Below are 24,232 nucleotides of genomic sequence, written 5' to 3' on the forward strand. Positions count from 1 at the left end.
ATGTGGTCGTCCGGGTCGGATAAACCACTGTATTTCCCAACGTTGAATGGGAACTTTGTTGTGGTGACATGGGCGTGGGCTATTCGCGGGGCGAATTTGGAGTTTTCGGCCGCAGCTTTCGGCCTATAGGGCTGGTTCTCAGGGCGTTTTGCAGCCCTGAGGTATGTGTTGCGTGGATGAGTGGGAGGTATATAGTTGCGTCCTCCCGGTCTGCTGCCAGTGTCGTGTGAATCCGCGTAATATGTATGATCGTCCGGGTCGGTACGATCATACCCTTCAGTATATGGTTGTGGGCCCAAGCGGCTCTGAATTCCAGAGCCATGTCGGGATGCGGACCGTCGCCTGTCCTCGTTGTAAGGACCTAGGCGGGTATGCACTGGTCCCCTGGTACGGGACTCGTACGAGGAATCGTCCTCGTTTATTGTGCGGACCTCACAGTAAGATGATCCGCGGTCTTCACGTCTGCTTCTCGAAGCTGGACGTGAATGTACCCTGCCTTCGTATTGTAGAATACGATCGGCAGGGGTGTGCGGTGCTGGGGTCGGCCCAACTTGTATTTGCGCTTCCGCACAAGCGCGGTTGTATGTTGCGGCCAGCAGGGTGGCCTGCTGGTCATACCAGGTGTGGGGGTCCATGTTCGGGGGGATCCCGGATGCGTATTGTGATAAGTCGTGTCCGAACGTTAGGGATGGACCCCTTTGCGTTGATGTGCCGATATGGCCCGGATTTGGGTCCGGTGGGGCAGTCCCCGCATTTCCTGTGTTGGTGGGGAATAGATTATCCCCGGTAGTATTGTTTTGGTGATCAGTCATGATTTTGAGAGAGGAAAAAAGATGATCGAAAAAGTGCTGAGAGTAGCGGTAGGCGCCAATGATGAAACAATGGTTAACCGGGCAGGGTTAACTCACTGGTCTCGTCAAGAAGGGTTAATCCCTTCCTCTCGAGGATCGCTTGCTGGATCACCGGTGGGTTGATCTCCTGCACAAGGAAACAAATCGTGACTCGTAACAAGGAGGATGGGGTGGGGGGTGCTCCTTGTTACCACTCTCCGGCGTGAGAATCAGTAATTTGCTTGGGAAGCAAAGTAAGATAGTAGTAGTAGTGAGAGAGTTGTGAAGAGATACCTCAAACCTGGTTTGGGGTTGGTATTTATAGCCGAGGAGTGAAGGAGGAGGTGGATGGATAGACTGACGGCATGCTGCACCTTTGCAGGTGTGTCAGACATGTCGGCCGGGGAGACGACGCCATGTCAGTCTGTCGCTTACGTAGACCTGACAGGTGACTGCCATTGGTTCCACTTGCACTGTGGTGTCAGTCCCACTTGTTGAGCGTATAGGATGCGGTGCGAGCCGCATCGCTGCCTGCGGTAACATCTAATGTTATCGCGTCTCTTGCTTGTGATCAAGAAATACGCGAGATGCGGTGCTGGCCGCATCGTCGCCTGTGGTGACTGTTGCTGTTATCCAGCTTCCTTGTATTGATAGAAATGTTCACTGGACGCGGTGCGAGGCCGCATCGCTGTGAATACTTCCGTTTTCATACATCAGATGTGATGCTATGTCGCATCACTCTACCGTTCTCATGTTCCAGGTAAGTCCTCCATCACTAGATAGATTGGATTCAACCCTTGTGTCGACGCGTTCTCGCATGGGCACAAGTAGGTTGTTGGCTGGTGGGGGTTTTGATAAGGGTAATGGTCACTCGCGGTCGATGCTGACGCGAGATCTGGGACCATACCCCTTCAGGCGCCAGAGTGTTTTTCTTCTAAGTATAGAAGTACAGATCCCTTTGGCTACAAACAACTCCCACTAAACTTCAGGTCATTCCCAAAACTATCCTTATTACTGCCAGTTACGTACAGCGTTAGATAGAATCAAAGAGCAACCATTCATTTAAGTTAGTTCTAGTATGCACCGCAGGTCTAAGGATACAATGATCGTACCTATTCAAAATGTCTTATGACTAAGATCCATGAAGATCATTTTGAAACGAGTTACGCCTAATATGATTCAACTAATCATATCAATGAATATGGTTCTCAACACTTTGAGTATCCATTATATGGATCAACCATCTAATTCACAATAGTCTTTTACCAGATTGGTTCTCACGAATCTGATAGACTACGGACATTTTAGAATACAATATTCATAGATACTTAACGTACTAATATTTGAACACAAATATTATAGTTTAAAAGACATTCAACCATTAAATTCAAATAAACATAAAATACTGTTTACAGTTCAAAATGCACCAAATTACTAAATTACAAAATCAGACCCACTGTCTAGCATATCTAAGACCTATACAATCAGCATGCTTCTCGTGTCTCACTTGAGGTATAGGCTTAGTAAACGGGTCCGCTAGATTCTGATCAGTGTCAATTTTCTCTACTACGATGTCTCCTCTTTCCAAAACTTCCCGTATGTAGTGGAATTTTCTGAGAATATGCTTCGTGCTATGATGCGACCTTGGTTCCTTTGCCTGAGCAATTGCACCTGTATTGTCGCAAAATATCTCGATAGGCTTCTGTATGCTTGGTATAACTCCGAGATCAGCAATGAACTTTTTCATCCAAACAGCCTCCTTAGCAGCTTCTGAAGCCGCTATATATTCTGATTCAGTGGTCGACTGGGCCACCACGCTTTGCTTAGAACTCTTCCAAGTTATAGCACCACCATTTAAAGTAAAAACATAGCCTGTCTGAGATCGTGAATCATCACGATCCGTTTGGAAGCTTGCATCAGTGTAACACTTTACTCTCATCTCTTCTTCCAAACCGCCAAATATCAGAAACATATCCTTAGTTCTTTTTAAGTGCTTTAGGATATTTTTCACAGCAATCTAGTGACTTTTACCAGGATTCTGTTGATATCTGCTAGTCAAGCTCAGAGCAAACGATACGTCCGGTCTAGTACATAACATGGCATACATGATGGAACCGATAGCAGAGGCATATGGAACCTTTTTCATATCCTCTTTATCTTTGTCCAATTTGGGACAATGATGACTATTTAGTACGGTTCCACTTGCCATTGGCAAGAGACCCTTCTTGGAATCTTGCATTGAAAAGCGTCGAATGACCTTATCAATATATGTACTTTGACTAAGTCCAAGTAGCCGCTTAGATCTATCTCTATAAATCTTTATTCCTAGAATATAAGCAGCTTCTCCAAGATCCTTCATTGAGATACATTTACCAAGCTAGGATTTAACGTCCTGCAGTATCGAGACATTGTTTCCAATGAGAAGTATGTCATCTACATACAGGATTAGAAAAGTAATAGAACTCCCACTTGCCTTCTTGTAAACACATGGCTCATCTTCGTTTTTAATGAAACCAAACTGTTTAATTTTCTGATCAAAACGGAGATTCCAACTTCGAGATGCTTGTTTCAATCCATAAATGGATATATTCAACTTGCAAACTTTCTTAGGATTCTTAGGATCTACAAAACCTTCAGGCTGCTCCATATAGACATCTTCTGTAAGATGTCCATTTAGGAACGCGGTTTTGACATCCATTTGCCATATCTCATAGTCATAATACGCGGCTATGGCAAGTAGAATCCTGATAGACTTAAGCATGGCTACTGGCGAGAAAGTTTCCTCATAATCAACTCCTTGAGTCTGAGTAAAACCTTTAGCAACCAAACGAACCTTATAGGTTTGCACATTTCCATCCATGTCTGTTTTCAACTTGAAAACCCATTTACTTCCTACAGTCCGACATTCGGGAGGAAGTTCAACCAAATCCCAGACTTGGTTGTCATACATGGATTGCATCTCGACGCCCATGGCTTCGAGCCATTTTTCAGATTCATTACCTGAAATCGCAGCTTTGTAGGTTGAGGGCTCTTCTTGATCAATTATCAAGACGTACCTATCAGGTGAATACCTATCAGGTCCATGACGATCCCTCGTACTTCTGCGGACGCCTAGTGTTACATCGGATTCCTGAATCCTCTCAGGTTCAGGTTCAACAATATTTTGTTGAGAGGCAGATTCGACTATTGGTTGATTAATTTGTGGTTCTCGAATTTCCTCAAGATCCACAAGATTATCTCCAATTCCTCGTGCCATAAGCTCATCCTCTAGGAATGTTCCTCGACGCTTAGTGAAAACTCTATTTTCAGCAGGATTATAGAAATAATAACCAACCGGATATGCATATCCAATGAAAACAACTTTTTCACTGCGAGGATCAAGTTTGTCCGAAGACTCACTGGTAACATAAGCGTTACATCCCCATATGCGAAGGTAAGAGACTTTAGGTGGTTTACCATGCCACATCTCATATGGTGTCTTTTCTACCTTTTTAGTAGGAGCAATATTTACAAGACGTGTAGCAGTTTCAAGAGCATAACTCCAAAAGGAGTGTGGTAAGTTTGTACGACACATCATTGATCGAACCATATCTAATAAGGTTCGATTTCTCCTCTCAGACACACCGTTAAGTTGTGGTGTTCCAGGTGGAGTTAGTTGGGATATAATCCCACACTTCTTGAGATGTTCATCAAACTCTTGATTAATGTATTCACCACCTCGATCGGATCGAAGAGCCTTAATCGTTTTCCCTAGTTGATTTTGTACTTCATTTTGGAATTCTTTGAACTTTTCAAAGGTTTCATGTTTAAACTTCATAAGATAAACATATCCATATCTACTATAATCATCAGTAAATGTAACGAAGTATCTTTCCCCGTTCCTTGACATAGTCCTGAATGGACCACATACATCAGTATGTATGAGTTCTAACAGGTCTTTGGCCCTTTCACTAGTTCCGGTAAAAGGGGCCTTAGTCATCTTGCCACTTAGACAACATTCGCATAAATCATAAGTCTCTTGACCCGTGGATTCTAGAATCCCTGCGGTCTGGAGCTTTCTCATGCGATTGATGTTAATATGGCCAAGACGACAATGCCAACGATATGTTTGATTAAAGCTACTTTTAACACGTTTAGAGGAAAGAGAGCATACCATATTATTTGATCTATTGTTAGAAGTATCTATTTCATAGACACCATTGTGAGGCTTAGCCTCAAAATAGAACACACCATTTAAAAATGCAGAAATGCTACCATTAACAATATCAAAAGCATAATTAAAACCTTGTTCTCTTAAAGCAGAAACAGAAATAATATTCTTAGTCAAACTAGGAACATAAAAAAACATTGTCTAAAGTAATAAACAATCCAGAAGGTAATTCAAGAATAAATTCTCCAACTGCCTTCACAGCAACATTCTGCCCGTTCCCAACGTGCAGCTCTAAGTCACCCTGCTTCAGCTTCCTAATCCTTTTTAGTCCCTGCAAATCATTACAAATGTGAAAACCACATCCAGTGTCAAACACCCAAGATTTGCTCGAAAAGGAAAATAGATCAATAACATGTATACCTGAGGATTCTCCTATTTGCAGCTTCTTAAGCTTCAACTCAGCCAGGTACTTGGGACAATTCCTCTTCCAATTCCCGATCTCATCATAGTGAAAACACTTGGCATCTTTATGAGGCTTTGCCTTCGGAATGGCAACCTTTTTGCCTTTGCCCTTGTCTTGCTTACTCGCCTTGCCTTTTCCCTTGGATAACTTCTTCTTGGTAATTCTTCCTTCCCTGATCGCCAGCACTGGATTGCCCTTAGTTGGGATGTTTGTCTCAGCAGTTTTTAGCATCTGATGCAACTCTGGGATCGTTCTTTCCCACCCATTCATGTTATAGTTCATTACGAACTGATGATATGAATTGGGTAGCGAGTTAAGGATCACATCCGTGGCTAACTCATTACTAAGGGGTGCGTTCAGACGCTCTAGTTGATTAACGAAAGACTTCATTTTCAGTACATGAGAACTGACCGAAGTACCTTCCTGCATGCGACATGTAATGAGAGATCTCATCACCTCAAAACGCTCGTGACGAGCTTGCTGCTGAAACATGTTTTTCAGCTGCTCACTCATCTCATATGCTCCCAAGTTTTCCAGATTCCTTCTGAAGTTCTGGAATCATCATAGCAAGCATAAGACATGTCACATCTTGGGAATCATCTACATGTTTTTCCCATGTCCTGCGGGCTGGACCCGTATTAGCAGCAGGTGCTTCGGGAATTGGTCCTTCAAGGACATAAGCCTTTTTCTCCGCCTTGAGAACAATTTTCAGGTTGCGGTACCAATCCATGAAGTTAGAATTATCAAGTTTATCATTTTCAAGGATGGACTTAAGCGAGAATTTGGTGTTATCAGAATTGTTTGTAGACATCTGTAGAATTTAGAAGAAAATTTTTATTAGTAATTTTCATGCGTTAACCTAATTCAATTTTGACCCAAGATATACAAAATTTTAGGAATTAGGATGAGATCCCATCTCCCCATAACTCAGTGAATGGACTTAGCACTCTTCACTGGCATAGATTGAAGGGTAGGTGACGATCACCAATTGTGTCAGCTACACAATTCTCGGTTTGGGGTCGCATGACGAGTGTTGTCAAGCATTGGTACGTTAACCCCAACTACACCCACTTTCACAACCGTAGAAGACGAATGCAGGGTAAACACTAACATTCGCTCTCGTGTCGCAAAAGTGATATTTGTCCTCAAATCAGAACTGTAGCCCGGCCCATGTAAGCATGGAAATCGCGGAACTACCCCTAACCAAAACCGTAGGCCTGGATGCAGGGTAAACACTAGCACCAGGGGTTCGGATAGATCAGTTTGGGTGTTCATAATTTAGGGTGGCGTAGAATATCGATTTTAATTTGGGTTATATTTTAAAATTACCAGTTCGGGTCGTTTTAAAATACTTGTACAGCCTATGGCATGAACATAGGCTATACAATTCCTTTGTAAAAATCAATTTTACGTTTTAATTTGTGACGACTTGAAACACCTTTCAATCACTCGACCGATTAATTTTAAATACCCTATTTAATCTAAGTTGGTCGTGTCGCAAATATATTTTAATTAATAACTTTTATTAATTATGGTTTTCAAATTAACTTTTAATTTTTGTAAAACCAATTTCAATTTTTGTATTTTAAAATAAACTGTTTATTTTAATTACCTATCCAATACTTAATAAACCTTTTATTAAAATTGTCGTTTTAATGATCGTGTATTAATTATTAATTTTATGTACGTAACAAACATCTCATGGCAACACGCATAATAAAATAAATAAATATGCAATTCCGGGTCCAGAATATGTTCGGTTCGTTCAAGCCCAAGAACATGAACCGAGCCCATAAAGTGTAGCACAAACCCTTTTGTGCTCCCACTTAATCTTGGATCCCATCCAAAAAAAAAAAACTTCCTTTTTTTTTGTTCGTTTAAATTTCCGATAAGGAAAAATTTAATGAGTTCTGATTTTTTTTATAAAAAAAATATATATCGCTTTTATATTAAAATCATTATTTCAATATTCCGATTTTTTTATTTACTTAACCGCATAGCTTCAAAACTAATTAGGTACGCGTTTCATAAAAAAAAATTCTAAACCCGAATTTGCATAGTATGATCACTAAGCTAAACGAAATAGGTTAAGGCCAAAAATTATTTCAAAGAGGACTTTGACAAGTGTTATTTTCTTGGCCTTAATAAAACTTGCCTATAACTATTATACGTGACAGGTTCCTATGCCAAATCTACTCGATTTTAAGCATGCAATTCTATAACTATTTTATAGATCTATAAACACTATAATAAAATTAGCCTACTTTGATTTGTAAGGTGGCTCTGATACCACTATTGGAATTTTCGTGTAACTTTTAGAAAATATTTTTTTTTATCAATTTGTCAGACAAACTGAACGCAGCGGAAAACATGTACACGAGGTTCAGTTCTAAACCGTTTCCACCAGTGATCTCATTACAATAAAAGTAGGTTATAATAAAATTAAAGAAGCGTGACATCCAAGAAAGACACATTGGTTCAACGAACGATCTCGCTAGATGATCGTTGATCACGAAATTTGATTTGTTCGTTTGAAACGATTTTAAACGAAACCTTAATCTAAAGAAAGTAAAGTTCAAAACCTTACCTTATGCGTAATCGAAGAAACAAAAGGATTTGTTTACTAGCCAAATAAAACTTCAAAAGGAATCTACTCCTTCCCTTTTCTTTTCTGTTTGCGATGAAAAAGAATGAAGAAAACCACCTCCTCTTTTGTTCGTCAATAAGGAAACAAGTCCACCTTCACAATTTGTTTTTGCTTTATTTTCAATTTACATGCCTTTGAAAACGTCCAGAAGCTAAAAAAAATTGAGAATTCCCTTTTCAAATTAATTACTAGTCATCTTATATAAGCTTGCGTATCCCCTTTTAATAGGTACCAAACTTTTAATAGATAATAATAATCAAGATCTTATGAAGTTTAAAGATATATAAGGATTAAGATTTGTAATCTAATTACAACTCTTCATAATTATCTCATAATTAAAACAATTATCTCTATTCTTCTAATAATTAATTATAATTAACAAATTAATTATAATATTAATTCAACTCTCCGTAATTATTCTAAATAATTATCCGTTTCTTTTATTACGCTTATTATTTCGTGATCCGGTGATTAACGATTAAAACACCGTTAAATGTTCGTTGCCCAAAGTGTAACTCTTTGGGTCGTACCTTGACGACAACGTTGAATTATAATCGACAATTGAACATCATATCCAACAAAATATAACTTTAGCTTTTCATTGGTTTAACAGTAAGTTTTATGGAGGTCCATTATCGAGAGATCTGCGATCAAAACGGTTTGAGTTATGTCTAAATAATGCTTGATTTGGTAGCATTTCACTTTCGGTTTTCTTTCCTGGAAGCCAATAAATCACATGGTGGGGAGCAGTACACACGCGATTGAAATGACCAAAACATATTATCAACAAATACTTAGGACCCGTATGTTGCAACGGGGCAATTAAACCGAATGAGAAGTAGATGTAAATACTTTGAATCACGCACGTCCGTTGCGACGTGTTAACATGTAAAAATTATACCGAAATATTAAACAAAGAAAAGAATAACTAAGTCAACATACGACCCGTGCCTTGCGACATGACCGTTAAACGAGAAAAAATAGACTTAAAAACGTGAACTACAGACAGTGGCGGACTTACAATGTTAGTAGGGGTAGCACGGGCTACCCCTCAACCCCGTCTCGGTAGTATAAAAATACCCCTTAACTCAGTTTCCGTAGTGTAAAAATACCCTGCAACTTCGTCTCCGTTATACAAAGGATACCCCTGGTATAAAAAATTAAAAATTGGGATACCTCTAAATTTTTGGGCTAGTTTCGCCGCTGACTATAGACGTACGTTGTATTAACTCGTAAAATTTCGATGAAAGTGTAAAATGAAAATTTTGTTATTGATCAACAGTATTGAGGGCAAATTTTAAGTGAAAAAGTGTGTAGTTAAAATTTGAGAATTGTTTTATGACAAATTATGTAAAATAATAAAACTATAAGTGTCAATATAATAGCCAATTCACACGTGTATACATTCTAGATAGATAACTTTAGTAATTTAATTTTAATTTAATATACTATAATAATTTAGGTAAATATAGTTCTTCGTGCATTTTTTTTTCTAAGCTTAGGATTTGTAAATATTATAAGGGTGTTAGGAGTGGAGCGGTAAACTGGTCGGTAAATAGGTTTGCCGATCGGCAAACACCGCTGCCAACAGTTTACCGTTGCCGAACAACTCATGAATCGGGGGATCAATGCCGATGCAGGGAACGAGGTTCAACGGCTATAATGCCGTTAGTTTATTAAAAAAATCATTTTTACCTTTTATAAATTAACTTGAGTTAATTACTGTTTTCGTCCCTGAGGTTTGTCAAATATAACGGTTTCAGTCCATTAGTTTAAAAATTGTGATTTCAGTCCATTAGTTTCATTTTCGTAACCATTTCAGTCCACTAACTTAACTCCATCCATTTATTTTGTTAACTTTGAGTTAACTAACTAATTCAGGGATGGTTTGCGTCAGTTTTAAAAACACAGGGACTTAAGTGTAAACTCTAAAACATTAAAACAAAAAAAATAGTAAATTCCAAAAAATCAAAAAAATTCAAAAAAAACCAAACAAATTCCAAAAAATTCTAAAAAATAATAAAAATTCTAAAAAATCATAAAAATTCTAAAAAATTCTAAAAAATCCAAAAAATCCGTTTCGGCGCGAACTGTTTCGAACCCAAACCGTTTCGAGCTTAACCGTTTCGACGCGAACCGTTTCGACCCGAACCGTTTCGAGCTGAACCGTCCGTACCGTTTCGACCGGAACCGTTTCGACGCGAACCGTTTCGACCCGTACCGTTTCGACCCGTACCGTTTCGAAGCCGAACCGTTTCGAGCTGAACCGTTTCAAACCGAACCGTTTTGACCCGTACAGTTTCGAAGCCGAACCGTTTCAAGCCGTACCGTTTCGAACCGAACCGTTTCGAGCAGAACCGTTTCGAACCGAACCGTGACGTATCGAACCGAACCGTTTCAAGCTGTACCGTTTCGACGCAAACCGTGCCGTATCGAACCGAAACGGTTCGGCTTCGAAACGGTACGGCTTCGAAACGGTTTGGGTCGAAACGGTACGGTTCGATACGGTTCAACTCGAAACGGTTCGGTTCGATACGACACGGTTCGGTTAGAAACGGTTCAGCTCGAAACGGTTCGGTTCGAAACGGCACGGTTCGGTTCGAAACGGTACGGCTTGAAACGGTTCGACTTCGAAACGGTATGGGTCGAGACGGTTCGGTTCGAAACGGTTCAGCTTGAAACGGTTCGGCTTCGAAACGGTACGGGTCGAAACGGTTCGGCTCGAAACGGTTCGGGTCGAAACGGTACGGACGGTTCAGCTCGAAACGGTTCGGGTTCGAAACAGTTTGCGCCGAAACGGATTTTTTGGATTTTTTAGAATTTTTATGATTTTTTAGAATTTTTATTATTTTTTAGAACTTTTTGGAATTTGTTTGGTTTTTTGGAATTTTTTTTATTTTTTGGAATTTACTATTTTTTTTGTTTTAATGTTTTAGAGTTTACACTTAAGTCCCTGTGTTTCTAAAACTGACGCAAACCGTCCCTGAATTAGTTAGTTAACTCAAAGTTAACAAAATAAATGGATGGAGTTAAGTTAGTGGACTGAAATGGTTACGAAAATGAAACTAATGGACTGAAATCGCAAATTTTAAACTAATGGACTGAAACCGTTATTTTTGACAAACCTCAGGGACGAAAACAGTAATTAACTCAATTAACTTTTTCAAATCCATTTTCACCAAACATCAATCTCATCCAACTTTACTACATTCCACTCTGTTTTTTTTTAACTTTTCAAAAAATGGAAGGCTCAAACAAGGGTGAAGGCAAGAAAAAAATGGTAGGGTCCGGTTCGAAGTCGATGGCTCAAGATAAACGTGGTTCGGGTGGTTCTAGTGTCCCGTTTCATCCGCACCTTGGGTTTGCGAATCAATGTCCCGTTTCATCCGCACCTTGGGTTTGCGAATCAAACCCAACCTCCATTTTATTTTAACCAACCCATGCATCAACCTTTCGGGTATGATACCCAACCCATCCAAAATTGGATGCAACACGGTCCGACGATGACTCGACCCGGTTATTATGATTACTCCCTAGAAGCCCAAAATGCTTTTGACCCGTTTGCTTGTCAAACTCCAAGCTCACTATCACCGAGACCTTTTCAAACCCCAATGTCACAATCACCGAGAGACGTACAAGATGACTCCGATGAGGAGTCCGTGCCGGAAACCCAAGAACAAGAGTTAGATGAGGATGAAGATGTTGCGGTTGAAGAAAATCCCGTGAACGAAAATGTAGCCAAACCGGAAAGAAAAGGAAAAGCGAAACGGGAAACTTGGACGCCTAGACAAGAAGAGGCGTTGGCAAAGGCTTTTGTTCATTGCACTTTGAATAAGAAAAAAGGCAATCAACAAAAGGCGGATGGGTTTTGGAAGAAAGTTCTAAACCACTACAATGAAACGGTCGGAGGAAGTAACCGAACCCACCACCAAGTTCGCTCAAAATGGATGACGATGCAAACAAAAATTAACACATTTAACGGTCTATTTCATCAAGCGGTAATTTTTTTTATACGGTTTATTTTTTAACGAAATATTTGGATTAAGTTGTTGATAATTTATTATTTTAGGATCGTTTACGTCCTAGCGGGGAGGGCGATGCTTATGTAATGAAGCAAGCGCTAAAGGATTACAAAAGCAAAGAAAAATTGATTTTGCTCATATTGCGGCTTGGGAGATTGTTAGAACAAATCAAAAGTGGTCGCCGGTACCTTTGTTGAATGAAGAAAGCTCCGGCTCAGGTCTAAAAAGAAAGTCTTCGAATTCGGGAAATTATACACGAGGATCACCGAATGTCGAAATCTCGAGCAGATTCGGTATTCCCGACATAAATGAGGATCCTTCACCACCACCAAGACGACAAACGAGAAAGGAGAAAAAGGACAAAGGGTCGTCTTCAAGAAACGAAGATCCAAGAGATATAACACACAAATTCGAAGAGTATAAGGCCATGAAGAAAGAGATAATGGAAATTAAACGTATACGAGAAGAAAAACACTTGACCTTGGTGGATGAGCAACGAGAGGCGTTGCGACAAACAATGTTCGACAAGGACTTGGAGATGTATAATCGGCCTACCGACAATGTTCACCCTGCGATGTTGGAAATCACACTCGCTAGAAAACGTGAGATCGAAAAAAAATATGGATGGCCTTGTGATTTTTAGTTTTTTTTAAAGTTAGTTTATTTAAAATGTAATGCTTTATTTTTATTTAAAATGTAATGCTTTATTTTTATTTATAAAAACTTGATGTTTTTTTTTTTCATTTTATCTTAAATTTCAAAAAAAAAAAAAACAGAAAATAAAAAAAAGTTTGCCACTCAGCAAGTGTTTAAACCATTGTCAATAATTTTCAGCAAAGTTTAAACACTTTTGACTGATTGACATGGCGCACTCTGATTGGTCGGTTTTTTGGTTTGCCACTTCAAAGTGTTTAACCACTCCTAACACCCTAATTAAGTTGGGGAACTTGCTAAACAAGAAAAAAAATGTTAATCTTGTTATATTATTAAACTATGTTCAAGTGACCCATAACAAGGAAGACTTTTAAATTTGTATGTCTTTACATGTTAAATAATATATAATAATTTTAGGGACCATGGGGCCCAAATTATAATAAAAAGGGTATAAATGTTTGGTTAAACCACTTTTTGGAATGAAGCATTCGGAGGTATGTTACCAAACCCACATACCCAATTACTCAAAGCATCGAGATTCTCCCCCTCAAGACAACAATTCTCTAGAGAATTATGTAGGTAAACAACAAATGTGTTAGTATAATTTTATTAAGTTTTTATTAAATAATATTCAACAATGAATAATCTAGGGAAATTCTTAAAAGAAGACATTTTTAACATTTAATATTGTTTCTATAAAAAAAAAAACTAATATAGTAAATTCAAATTATTAATTAATTGTTAAGCACTCCTTTATATTGATTTATTTTCAATACGTACTATTGATGATAATTATAATAAGCATCCTGATTAAATTCGACTGCGCGTTCAACATGGTTTAAGGTTAGACATAAAATACACACCTTTTAAAGCACTATACACGGATTGGGCTTAGTCGCTTAGACATAAAATACACACCTTGTGTAGCACGATTCAAGGCGTCATTTGAATTCAACTTGGTTTAATGTTAGCTTTTTAGACCACTGATTTGAGTTATGGTGTGTGTTAATTGTTAAATGAAATCTTGTATGAGAGTTCTGGTGGTTTGCTATTTGTATTGAAAACACAATGCCTCATTGATTAATATTGCACATGCATTGGTGCAGAATGATCATATCTGTTATTGCTTCCCATGTCTATTTGTCTATCTTACTATTTATATCTATATTTGTTATATGTTATATGTAGGAACCGTTCGCGTAATTAAAAAAAATAAAACAAATTTTATTAATATGATTACAATACAGAAATTAGAAAGCTAAAATACTAGTACGAATACAACTGAAATAAACCAAAATACAAGAAAGGAGTAGAAACAGAGGGCTGAGTCACGTGTTCAACACGCTTCCCTTAAAACAAATTCCGAGTCTCCCGAGAGTACTCGTTTTGTTTCCCAGGGTACAACAGCCGGAGCAGTAGTACTGCCGGAGTTCGCCTACAACCCGAAGGTTACCTTGAAAGCTGCAAGAAAAATTCTAGAGAGAAAGTTTGGATTGCTGTAGTGTTGCTGGTGTCCTTCTGAAGTGGGTATGGAGCTGTATTTATACAGCTCCTAGGTTGAAACAGTCAAAATGAATTAAATGAGAGGTTTAAATTGCATTAAACGTCTTCAATGCAATTTAATACGTCATTTAATTCTCAGTCAAAGCCTATTAACTCGTCAGTTACGAAGCTGGACTGAAACTGCCCTGTCATTCAATGCTGGAAGCTTCTGCGCGCGCGCGCGCCCATGCGCGGTGCGCCATGCGGCCTCTTGGCTCACTGCCGTGCGGCGTGCGGCCTCTTGGCTCACTGCCGTGCGCCGTGTGGCGGTGCAGCTCAAGTCCGTCCATGCGGCGTGCGGCGGTGCAGCTCAAGTCCGTCCATGCGGCGTGCGGCGGTGCAGCTCAAGTCCGTCCATGCGGCGTGCGCCACGTCACCTGTGAGTCTATACGTGCGCGCCACACAGTCGCGCCGTATTGGCTCACTCTGGTGCGCCGCACACGGCACAGTAGGACCCATGCACCATGCTCCCAACCGCGCGCCTCGTGTACCCGCGCGCGCATGCGCATGACTGTCACGTCATGCGCCGCATCACCTACCACTTGGTCCTTGCAACCCTTGTGCTTCACCACGCGCGCGCGGTCAAAAATACAAAGGCGGCTCTCAAGCGGCTCGCGGCGATGCGAGCGAAGTGCAAAGTGCGCCATCAAAGCGCCACATTGCGCCTCATCGCCCACGCCACGCGCGCGCGCGCGAGCGTGTGCGAGTGCGAGTGCTCCGCACCCTTCGCGAGGACACTAGTGTGTGCTTCCATGAAACAATAAGGATGGAGAGTTCCACCTTAAATACCCATTTAAGTTCCATCTCTCCTCCTATGTGGGACAAGGTGCTACTTTCCCTTTAGTTTCAACATTGAATGTTCCAAACACCCAACTTTGAGCATCGATATCTCATTCATCTTAGCTCGGTTTTGGACGTGGTTTAGTTCGTTGCGAAGCTCTTCCAACATAGAACACAAACCCACAAATAAATACATAAAGCCCGCTGATTTTATTATATTTATTTCTAGTCCAAAATAGGAAAAAATCATTTTCCTATATTTGTGAAAAATCTATTTTCACTTATTTTCCAACATTATATACTTAATTATATGGTGGTTGTTCTATGGCAGAATTGCCACATTTTATACACAAACTAACCATTCTTGTATTATTTTCAGTGATTTAAGGACTGTTTTTATACGATTCTGTGGATAGTTTTTTTACTTAAGGATTGTTTTTAAGGATTTCATGGATTGCTTTTTACTTAAGGATTGTGGGGTCATTCATGTAGGTGGTATACGTGCCGTGGAATGTCAATAATCGTATTATAAACATATTTTTGTTAGTGCTTTAGTGACATGTTTAGTTAAATGATTTGTGTTCAAGTTGTGGCAACCCCTCCTATTTTAGCATGTTGATACGACCCAAAGTTAACACAACACGCCACATTTTACCAGCGCTAACATAATGTATATTTATAAACTTCCTTTATGCTCATTCGGCTAAAATAATTAATAGGTGTGCAAACGAAACTAGTCATTTAATTTGTTAAAGTCTCGGATATAGTCGAGATTAAACAATCTCGATTCAAACTTATAAAACTTAAATTGGAGCTCATTTACTAAATGTGCCCAAGCTGATCGGGTTTCATGCACATATCTTGATTAGGCTCTCGAGTTTAAACGAGTCTCTTACTAATATAAACATTATATCAAGACAATCTAGCTAGGCTTCAACTTAGCTGACTCGTGCCTGTTCCTCAGTGGCGGAGCTATAGTATAATGAGGGGTATCACGGGCTACGGCTCAACCTCGTCTTTGTAGTGTAATTTTTTTCAATTTTATACAAATGATACATTTGAACAAATACGGGGATACCCCTAAAAACAGTATACTTTAATCTATTACAACTCCAAATTTTTATAAGCCCAAACCTTCTACAATATCAAACTTGTATAATAAATAAGCACAAATTAAGTATGATATAATTGAAAGAGTCCCAGTTGATAAACATAGCTTAAGCGCTAGAACAATTTTTTATTATTATTATATGAATTGCATGGTAAAAAACAATTTTTAGGATACCTCTAAATAAATGGGCTAGCTCTGCCACTGCTGTTCCTTATAAGTCTAGCAAACAGGTAATACACAACTTTACATTCATTTATACTTAACGAAAATGAATAGATACAACTAAATTAACAAATATAAAGTCAAAAACAATAATAAATGTTTAATAAGCAAGTCTAAATATAGTTATTATCAAGGTTTTGTCAAGAGTGAGAGAAGGTATCATTATCCAAATACAGCCTTTTTTTTTGTACCCATGACAGACTGGATTAATTTGTGAAGCAAAATATTCAAAGGTCAAGACAAAATCACATCATATCTCTAGTGTAGCCCCATCTCTACATGCTTAATTTATAAGAAAGTAATTTCTCATTTGGAAAAAAATTATTAGTTGATAATGAATTAATCTTTAAATGCTTAAAGTTATTATTTGACCAGTAAATTTGAATTATGGTGTTTGTTTTGTGATTTTCTGTTAATAAAGATTATGAAAATAAAAAAAAATTATTATTATTTTTACAGCTATAAGATAGTGATAAGCAAACATATGTCCACAACTTTGGGGACGGGGATAACAATGCATCCAACATAAACGTTAACACCAGAATCTTATTCATTGAAATTTAAAACAATATTATTCTATAATCTAGTGAAAATTACATTTCTTAATTTTTGTATCGTCTTACATTGTTGTATAACTTTGTTAAGTAGTTATATAAACAATGCTTATGTGTTTCTTAATCCTTCTCCTCCTGTTCATTCGAATCATATGGAGGTAGGAGAAGACTTTCCTCGTCTTCCACCCGGTTTTCGCTTTCATCCTTCTGATGAAGAGCTCATTGTTCACTACTTGTTTAACAAGGTGAAGCTCCGTTCACTTCCTGCCGAGGTCATTGGTGAAATCGAGCTTTATAAATTCGACCCTTGGGATCTTCCTAGTAAGATTCTTGTGTTTTCATTGTTCTCATAACTAGACCGGTCTGGCAAGAAGCCAACTATATAACGGTTCTGGTTGAGTCCATTTTAAACTGGTCGGTCACTAGTTGACAAGGACCGAAACCAGTGGTTAGACATGATTTCAATATATATATATATATATATATATATATATATATATATATATATATATATATATATATATATATATATATATATATACACGTATATTTTTTTTCATTTACTATATCAAACCCCATATTCTGTTTCTTACGAACTTTATATTTTGTTAAAATTGAAAGTCTTCTATATTTTTTAAATATATTTTCATTTTTAAATTATTTACGAACTTATTCACTTTTTGAAACCGTTTTTAGAATATATATCCATTTTTAAATTATTTCTGACCCTATTCACTTTTTGAAATCGGTCTAAACAGTGGACTTGTAAGACGGTCGATAATATGACCAGCCTGGTTATAAGAACATTGTGTGTTTTCTTTTACTATTGTCGAGTTTGTTAGGGATCAATACATTTCTTGTTTGCTTGGCAGGCAAGGCGTTGTTTGGGAAGGATGAATGGTTCTTCTTTACCCCAAGAGACCGGAGATACCCGAACGGATCACGCCCCAAAAGGTCTGCGGGATCGGGCTTTTGGAAGGCTACGGGGAAAGATAAATCGATCATTGCTTCTTCAGGGGTGAAAAATATAATCGGGTTGAAGAAAGCTTTGGTTTTCTTTACCGGCAAACCCAATAAGAACAAAAAGACTAACTGGATCATGAATGAATATAGATTGCCCGACCTTTCCAGTCCATCCAGGCAAAACGGATCAATGAGAGTAATTAACTTCTTCCCATCAAATAAATTTTTGACTTTACACACCAATATCATGATATGAATTTTAACGAATAACTTAATCATAACCATTTAACCGAAAAAACCGAATCAAAATAATCAACCCAATTGAAAAACCAATGCTTCGGTTATGATTTGGTTGATTACGAATTTTTGTGGTTCGGTTATGGTTATGTATGTAACTTTTTGCAACTGCTAAAATATTATCACATTGACCGGCAAGAAACTACCCGGTTAATGTTAATTATAAAGCGTGCACTACTTTTAATACGAACAATAAGAAAAATTTACATCGAGATAGTTGGTAAAGGGGTAACAAGCTACGCTGATACCTTTTTTTTAATATCAAAAATAAGTCTTTTAAAACCACAAATATTAAGAGTAGTAATTAACAATAGAATCATTAATAGTTTCCCTCCACATATCATTATTGTTGAAAACATTTCAATTTTGATACCACCAAACAACCTACCATGTCGACATAACATTTGGCTATTCGTAGATATGGTTACGTATATGAATAATCAAATTAATCAAACTGACACTTAATCAGCCATCATATGTTTATTTTGTTATACATAATTATTATTATTTTATTTTATTATTATTATTTTATTCTACGTATACAAAACACATGGCGAGTAATACTTACTTTCATTGGATTGGTAGGGTTGGGCGGCCACATGCCACCCATAACTTTTTTTTTTTTTTTTTCAACTTATGATTTTGCCCCGTTTATATTTATAGTCATGCATGACACACTTTTATTGGCCCAACAAATTTACGATTTTATCCCGTTTTAAAATTACGATTTTACCATCAGTTCAAAATTATGTTTTTACCATCACTTAAAAATAAATTTACGTTTTTGCTCCCAGATAAAAATTTTCAATTTTGCCCTTGGTTCAACATTACGATTTTGCCCCGTTTAAATTTACAGTTTTGCCATTAGGTTTTTTTTCTTATAATAACGATTTTGTCATCTGTTCAAAATTATGTTTTTACCCTCATTTAAAAATAAATTTACGCTTTTCCTCCGAGCTAAAAAATTCAATTTTGCCTTAGGCTCAAAATTACGATTTTGCTCCGTTTAAATTTACAGTTTTGACTAGGGTTGTAAACGAACCGAACGTTCAACGAACAATTCGTGAACTGTTCGGCGGGAAGTTCGTTCGATTAGCTTAACGAGCGAACATGAACAAAAAATTTCGTTCGGTTAGCTTAGCAAACGAACACGAACACATGTCTCGTTCGTTCGACTGCGTTCGTGAACGTTCGGTAATATGTTCGGTTATGTTCGTTCGTGTTCGTTTGATTATATTAAAAAAATAATAAAAAATAAACCTTTTATCTAAGCATATTGAAAACTTTAAACCCTATTTTTTTCTTAGTTAGCTAAAATTTGGACATTCTAAAACATTTTTGGGGATAATTATGTCTAAGAGCATTCACAATCAAATCTCTTACTCCATCTTTATAATTGCACTAAAAACACTACATTTTCTATCTTCTTTTCAATTAAATAATATTTTTTTATACTTTTACTATTACCTTTTCTTTCTCCTCCACTCACAACCACTTTAAAAAATATTAAAAAATTATAGTGGTGAACTATATATTCTCCAAATTTACTAATGAACAGAATTTTTTTCTGTTTTTTCTCTCTCCTCCACTCACAAAAAGTCACAACCACTCTCACATATATAGAGGTTACACTCACATACATATAGAGGATCCATTGTGAATGCTCTAATTTAGTTAAATTTGATTTATCGTTTGGTGGTGTAGTAGACTTCTTGTGTTTTGATTTATCATTTGACGGTTGTATTTAACTACTTACATCCAATGTTTAAGGATACCAATGTTTTTATTTTTTTATTATTTTCAAGTTAAATGTTCGTTTGCGTTCGTTTTTATTTGCTTGCGTTCGTTTGTGTTCGACACCAGTGTTCACGAACTGTTCGTGAACAACTGAATTTCCTTAATGAACGAACACGAACATAAATTTATGTTCGGTATGCGTTCGTGAACAGTTCGCGAACATGTTAATTTCCTTAACGAACGAACACGAACATGGCCTTGTTCGTGTTCGCTCGGTTCGTTTACAGCCCTAGTTTTGACATTAGTTTTTTTCCTCACACAACCAAGTTACGATTTTGCCCTCAACCCCATTGGTCCATTGAATTTACGATTTTATCCCTGAAACAAAATTATTATTTCCCCTCAGTTCAAAGTTATGTTTTCCCCGTCGTTTTAATTTTTCTAGCAAAACTATAAAAGTTTTTTGTTTTAATTGGTTGACTTGATTTAATTTTTTTTTTTTCGTCTAAAGGAGCTGTCTAACACTCGCTTATTAGTTCTGAAAAATTACAGTTTTGCCCTGAGCCCAAAATTACAGTCTTATCATCGGTTTCGTTTTTTTTTTTTCCTAACAAAATTATAATAGTGTTTTTTTAATTGATTGAGAACTATTCGACTATCGCCCCGCAACGCGGGCAGGACTTTAACTAGTATGGTATATGTGACAAAAGTTTTGTTATATCTTTTTTGTAAATGATATATTAGTTGTCACATCGTCTCGTTTCTAGATCAAAAGGATCACTAATGTTACCCAACTATCTATTCCGATAACCAATTTGACTTAGAACGTTTATAATCGCAACCGTCCATTTATGCAAATATAAAAACTAAAACATCTATTAATGATTCGGTTTTAAACCATAGCCGAACCGAACCATGCTAGCCTATTACATACTATTGTAGAGGCTGGACCTGGGAGGGGCAGGTGGATGACGGCCCAGGACCCAATCTCCTCGAGGGATCAAAATATATTTGAAAAAAAATATATGTGTGTGCATGTATATGTATTTAAAAAAAAAAAAACTATATACTTTGTTAAACACTTAAACCAACGTTTAATTGTTTTAGGCCTAATAAATTAGAGCCCGTTAATATTTTAATTGGTTGGCCCAGTATTGTTTTTTAAACCCAAATAAAATAAAGGGTTGCTTCCAAAAACGCTAGAATAGCTTTACAATTCGCTTAAGTAAATTAAATCATTTTGCTACAATACTTTTGTTTTGTTTATTGTTATGACAATTATTGTCATTTTATAGACTTTTTATATATGAATTATTAACTTTATACTATAGCAGCCCATTTTTTTCTATTCTCCCGTGCCCCAAATATTTTCGAGGATTCTCGGGGACGGCTCCCCCATTGTAATTGTCGATTATTTGGTTATATGTCTCGTGTTTTCCATTTTACTGACAGTTGGACGACTGGGTGCTATGTCGGATTCGCCAAAAAGGCAACAATTCAAAGAACATCTCAGAAGTAGATGAAATTCCAAAAAATAAGTTGATGGATGGTCAATTTGCAACCATAACACAGGAACTCCCTTCAGCCTACATGACTACAAACATAAATTCCGACATAATGTCAAGGTTCAGGGATTTTCAACTAATGGCATCCATTCTTGTGAGCCAAGATCTTCCTACAATGGTGGAAACATGTTCTCCCGAACTACTTCATGTGTCTCCCGACAACAATGGTCAAGTTTACGATGACGGAGATGTCACTTTTGGAGGCTTTGATGAAGCTCCTCCTCATCATGGGTGGATCATGTAAGCAAGTTTGATTGGGGTTTGGTATGTAAACTTTGGTGTTGTTAATAAAAGTGTTTATAATAAGTTGCAAGTGCAAGTTAAGTAATGTTGTAAAGAAGGTGGATGTGAACATTTGATTATGATAAATAAAACTTCTTTAATTTAAGGTCTTGGTGAGATTAACTTGGTTAAACCCACAATTAGTTGGTTGGCGAGCACCGGCTTCATTTCCGAGCACTTGGTAACACGTACGTTTTATAATACTACCTAGTTCGGCTCAGTCGGCTTTTATGAAAATTATAGGTTGAACCGCTAACTATGGTTTCGAGAAATGACAAGCCAAACTGGCCAGGTTAAGTGGGTCGGCTGAATAAACCAGGTTGACGGTTAGTAGTGTTATATGTATGTAGTTTTCGTAAAGAATTTTTTTGGTATATACGTTTTCGACCCCCCCAGTTCTATAGAAATTTTTTGGTATATACGTTTTCGACCCCCCGTCTTCATTGTCAAGCTTCGCCACTGTTGATACGTACGTGTTACCAATTGACAATAAAATATACTGTTTATGCATCTTTCTTCTGTAATCTGAGGAGCAGAGTGAATAAAGCTTACCAAATCGGTAACCATGCCCGATTCGGCCTACCCGAGAACGCCGCTCCCACCCTAACTCTTACACACAAACCCCAAACAAGACACGCACATTCGAGTGGTTAACACGTCCATGTGAGGCTTGTACAGAGTCATGTGCATCGAGTTAAAAGGTTTGTACAGAATCATCATGTGCATTTAGTTAAAGATAGGTTTGTAATAATGTGTGTGCACAATTCTCTAGTTTTTATGTTTGCATAATATTTTTTATTATTATGTTTGCATAATATTTTTTAGAGTTAATTGCCCGGATGGTATTTGTGGTTTCACGTTTAGTCCCTACCTTTTAAAGATAGCAGGTATGCTTCTTATGGTTTGTTATTTTGTGACTCGGATAGTCCCCTGAGTAAATGTCAGGGGACTATCCGAGTAACAAAATGACAAACCATAGAGAGTATACCTACTATTTCCAAAAGATGGAAGACTAAACGTGAAAAAACGTAAAACCACATGTACCATCCGAGCAATTAACTCTATTTTTTATTATATTATTATTACTTCAAAACTAGGGTTGTAAACGAACCGAACGTTCAGCGAACAGGTCGTGAACCGTTCGGCGGGAAGTTCGTTTATGTTCGTTCGTTTAATAAACGAACGAACATGAACAAGAAATTCCGTTCGATTAGTTAAATGAACGAACATGAACAAAGGTCTCGTTCGTTCAATTGTGTTCGTGAACGTTCGGTAAGGTGTTCGTGAACATTCATTCATTTTCGTTCGTTTATGTTCGTATGTTCGTGTTTTAATTAAAGATTTTTATACTTTCATATATTTTATCTATACTTTTTATACTATTAAACGTTTATTTATATCATTACCCTAACAATTAAACTAGGAAACCCTCTTTCACCTTATTTATGCACCATTTCCCTTTCTTTTCTCATTATTTACATCGACGAATATGATCTACCTCTGTTCCATAATAAGGGATTCAAGTTCTAGTGCTACTCTCTGGGCCATCCACCTTTATCCTTCATCACGTTCGCCAAATTATCTGTGTTCGTGAACCGTTCGTGAACACGCTCATTTCCTTATTGAACGAACACGAACATAAAATCTCGTTCGGTAAGTGTTCATGAACCGTTCGTGAACACATTTATTTCCTTAACGAACGAACACGAACAAGGCCTTGTTCATGTTCGTTCGGTTCGTTTACAGCCCTATTCAAAACTACAAATTACCTTAACACAACGCTTTTAAAAACTTACCAAAACCAAACCAGCTTATTTAGGCTATGGGGTATGGTGGGTGTGGGTTTGGGGGCATGAGTTGACACGTGGAAAACAAACCCAAACCCACGCCCATGGGGTATGGTGGGGCTTGGGTTAGGGGCATGAGTTTGGTTTGGCCATTGAGAGCCCGCCATGTCACCTTGCTAGCCCGCCCCACGCCCGGCTTCAAACCCAAGCCCCAAGGGCCACGCCCAAACCCACGCCCCAACCCAAGCCCCCGGGGTAGTGACTTGGGCGTTTTTAGCCAACCCACGCTCCAACCCAAGCCCCATACCCCATGGTCTTAGTCAACCCAAATAACAAAAGGGGTGTTCATCTAATCGAACAACGAATTCACTATCAATATGTCAAAACACCAAAATTTAGAAAATAGGTTAACTACTTGTAGCGATTTAAGTTAAGTAAAAATTTAAATATAACTAGTATGGGCTATTCGTATTTAGGTTTGGTAATAATATGAATAATAAACGTATCACTTATGGAAGTAATTCATACATTGGCCCAAATTTTGAAGTTATATGTGTAAATGTATATAAAAAATTATATATAAATTGAATTCGAATTTTGAATCGAATCGAAAATCATAAATTCGT

The 24,232-nt window shown here is 37.7% G+C and overlaps 1 protein-coding gene across 1 annotated transcript; it reads left to right on the forward strand.

Annotated features, from left to right (window-relative positions):
- Positions 1 to 17,100: 17,100 nt before the first annotated feature.
- Positions 17,101 to 21,850, forward strand: LOC110927085 (NAC domain-containing protein 68). Its single transcript, XM_022170685.2, has 3 exons — positions 17,101 to 17,296; positions 17,848 to 18,134; positions 21,425 to 21,850. Exons 1-3 carry the CDS (start codon positions 17,128 to 17,130, stop codon positions 21,779 to 21,781), a joined length of 813 nt encoding a protein of 270 aa, XP_022026377.1. The 5' UTR covers positions 17,101 to 17,127; the 3' UTR covers positions 21,782 to 21,850.
- The last annotated feature ends 2,382 nt before the right edge of the window (positions 21,851 to 24,232 follow it).

This window comes from Helianthus annuus, chromosome 2 (genome assembly GCF_002127325.2).
Source record: "Helianthus annuus cultivar XRQ/B chromosome 2, HanXRQr2.0-SUNRISE, whole genome shotgun sequence".
In the NCBI taxonomy this organism is placed as follows: Eukaryota; Viridiplantae; Streptophyta; class Magnoliopsida; order Asterales; family Asteraceae; genus Helianthus; species Helianthus annuus.

Excerpts from the sequence above, each read along its gene's own strand:
- LOC110927085 (XM_022170685.2), top strand. The coding sequence starts at position 17,128 with ATGGAGGTAGGAGAAGACTTTCCTCGTCTTCCACCCGGTTTTCGCTTT. Across the intron at positions 17,297-17,847 it reads CGACCCTTGGGATCTTCCTA|GCAAGGCGTTGTTTGGGAAG; the intron begins GTAAGATTCTTG and ends TTTGCTTGGCAG. Across the intron at positions 18,135-21,424 it reads GGCAAAACGGATCAATGAGA|TTGGACGACTGGGTGCTATG; the intron begins GTAATTAACTTC and ends TTTTACTGACAG.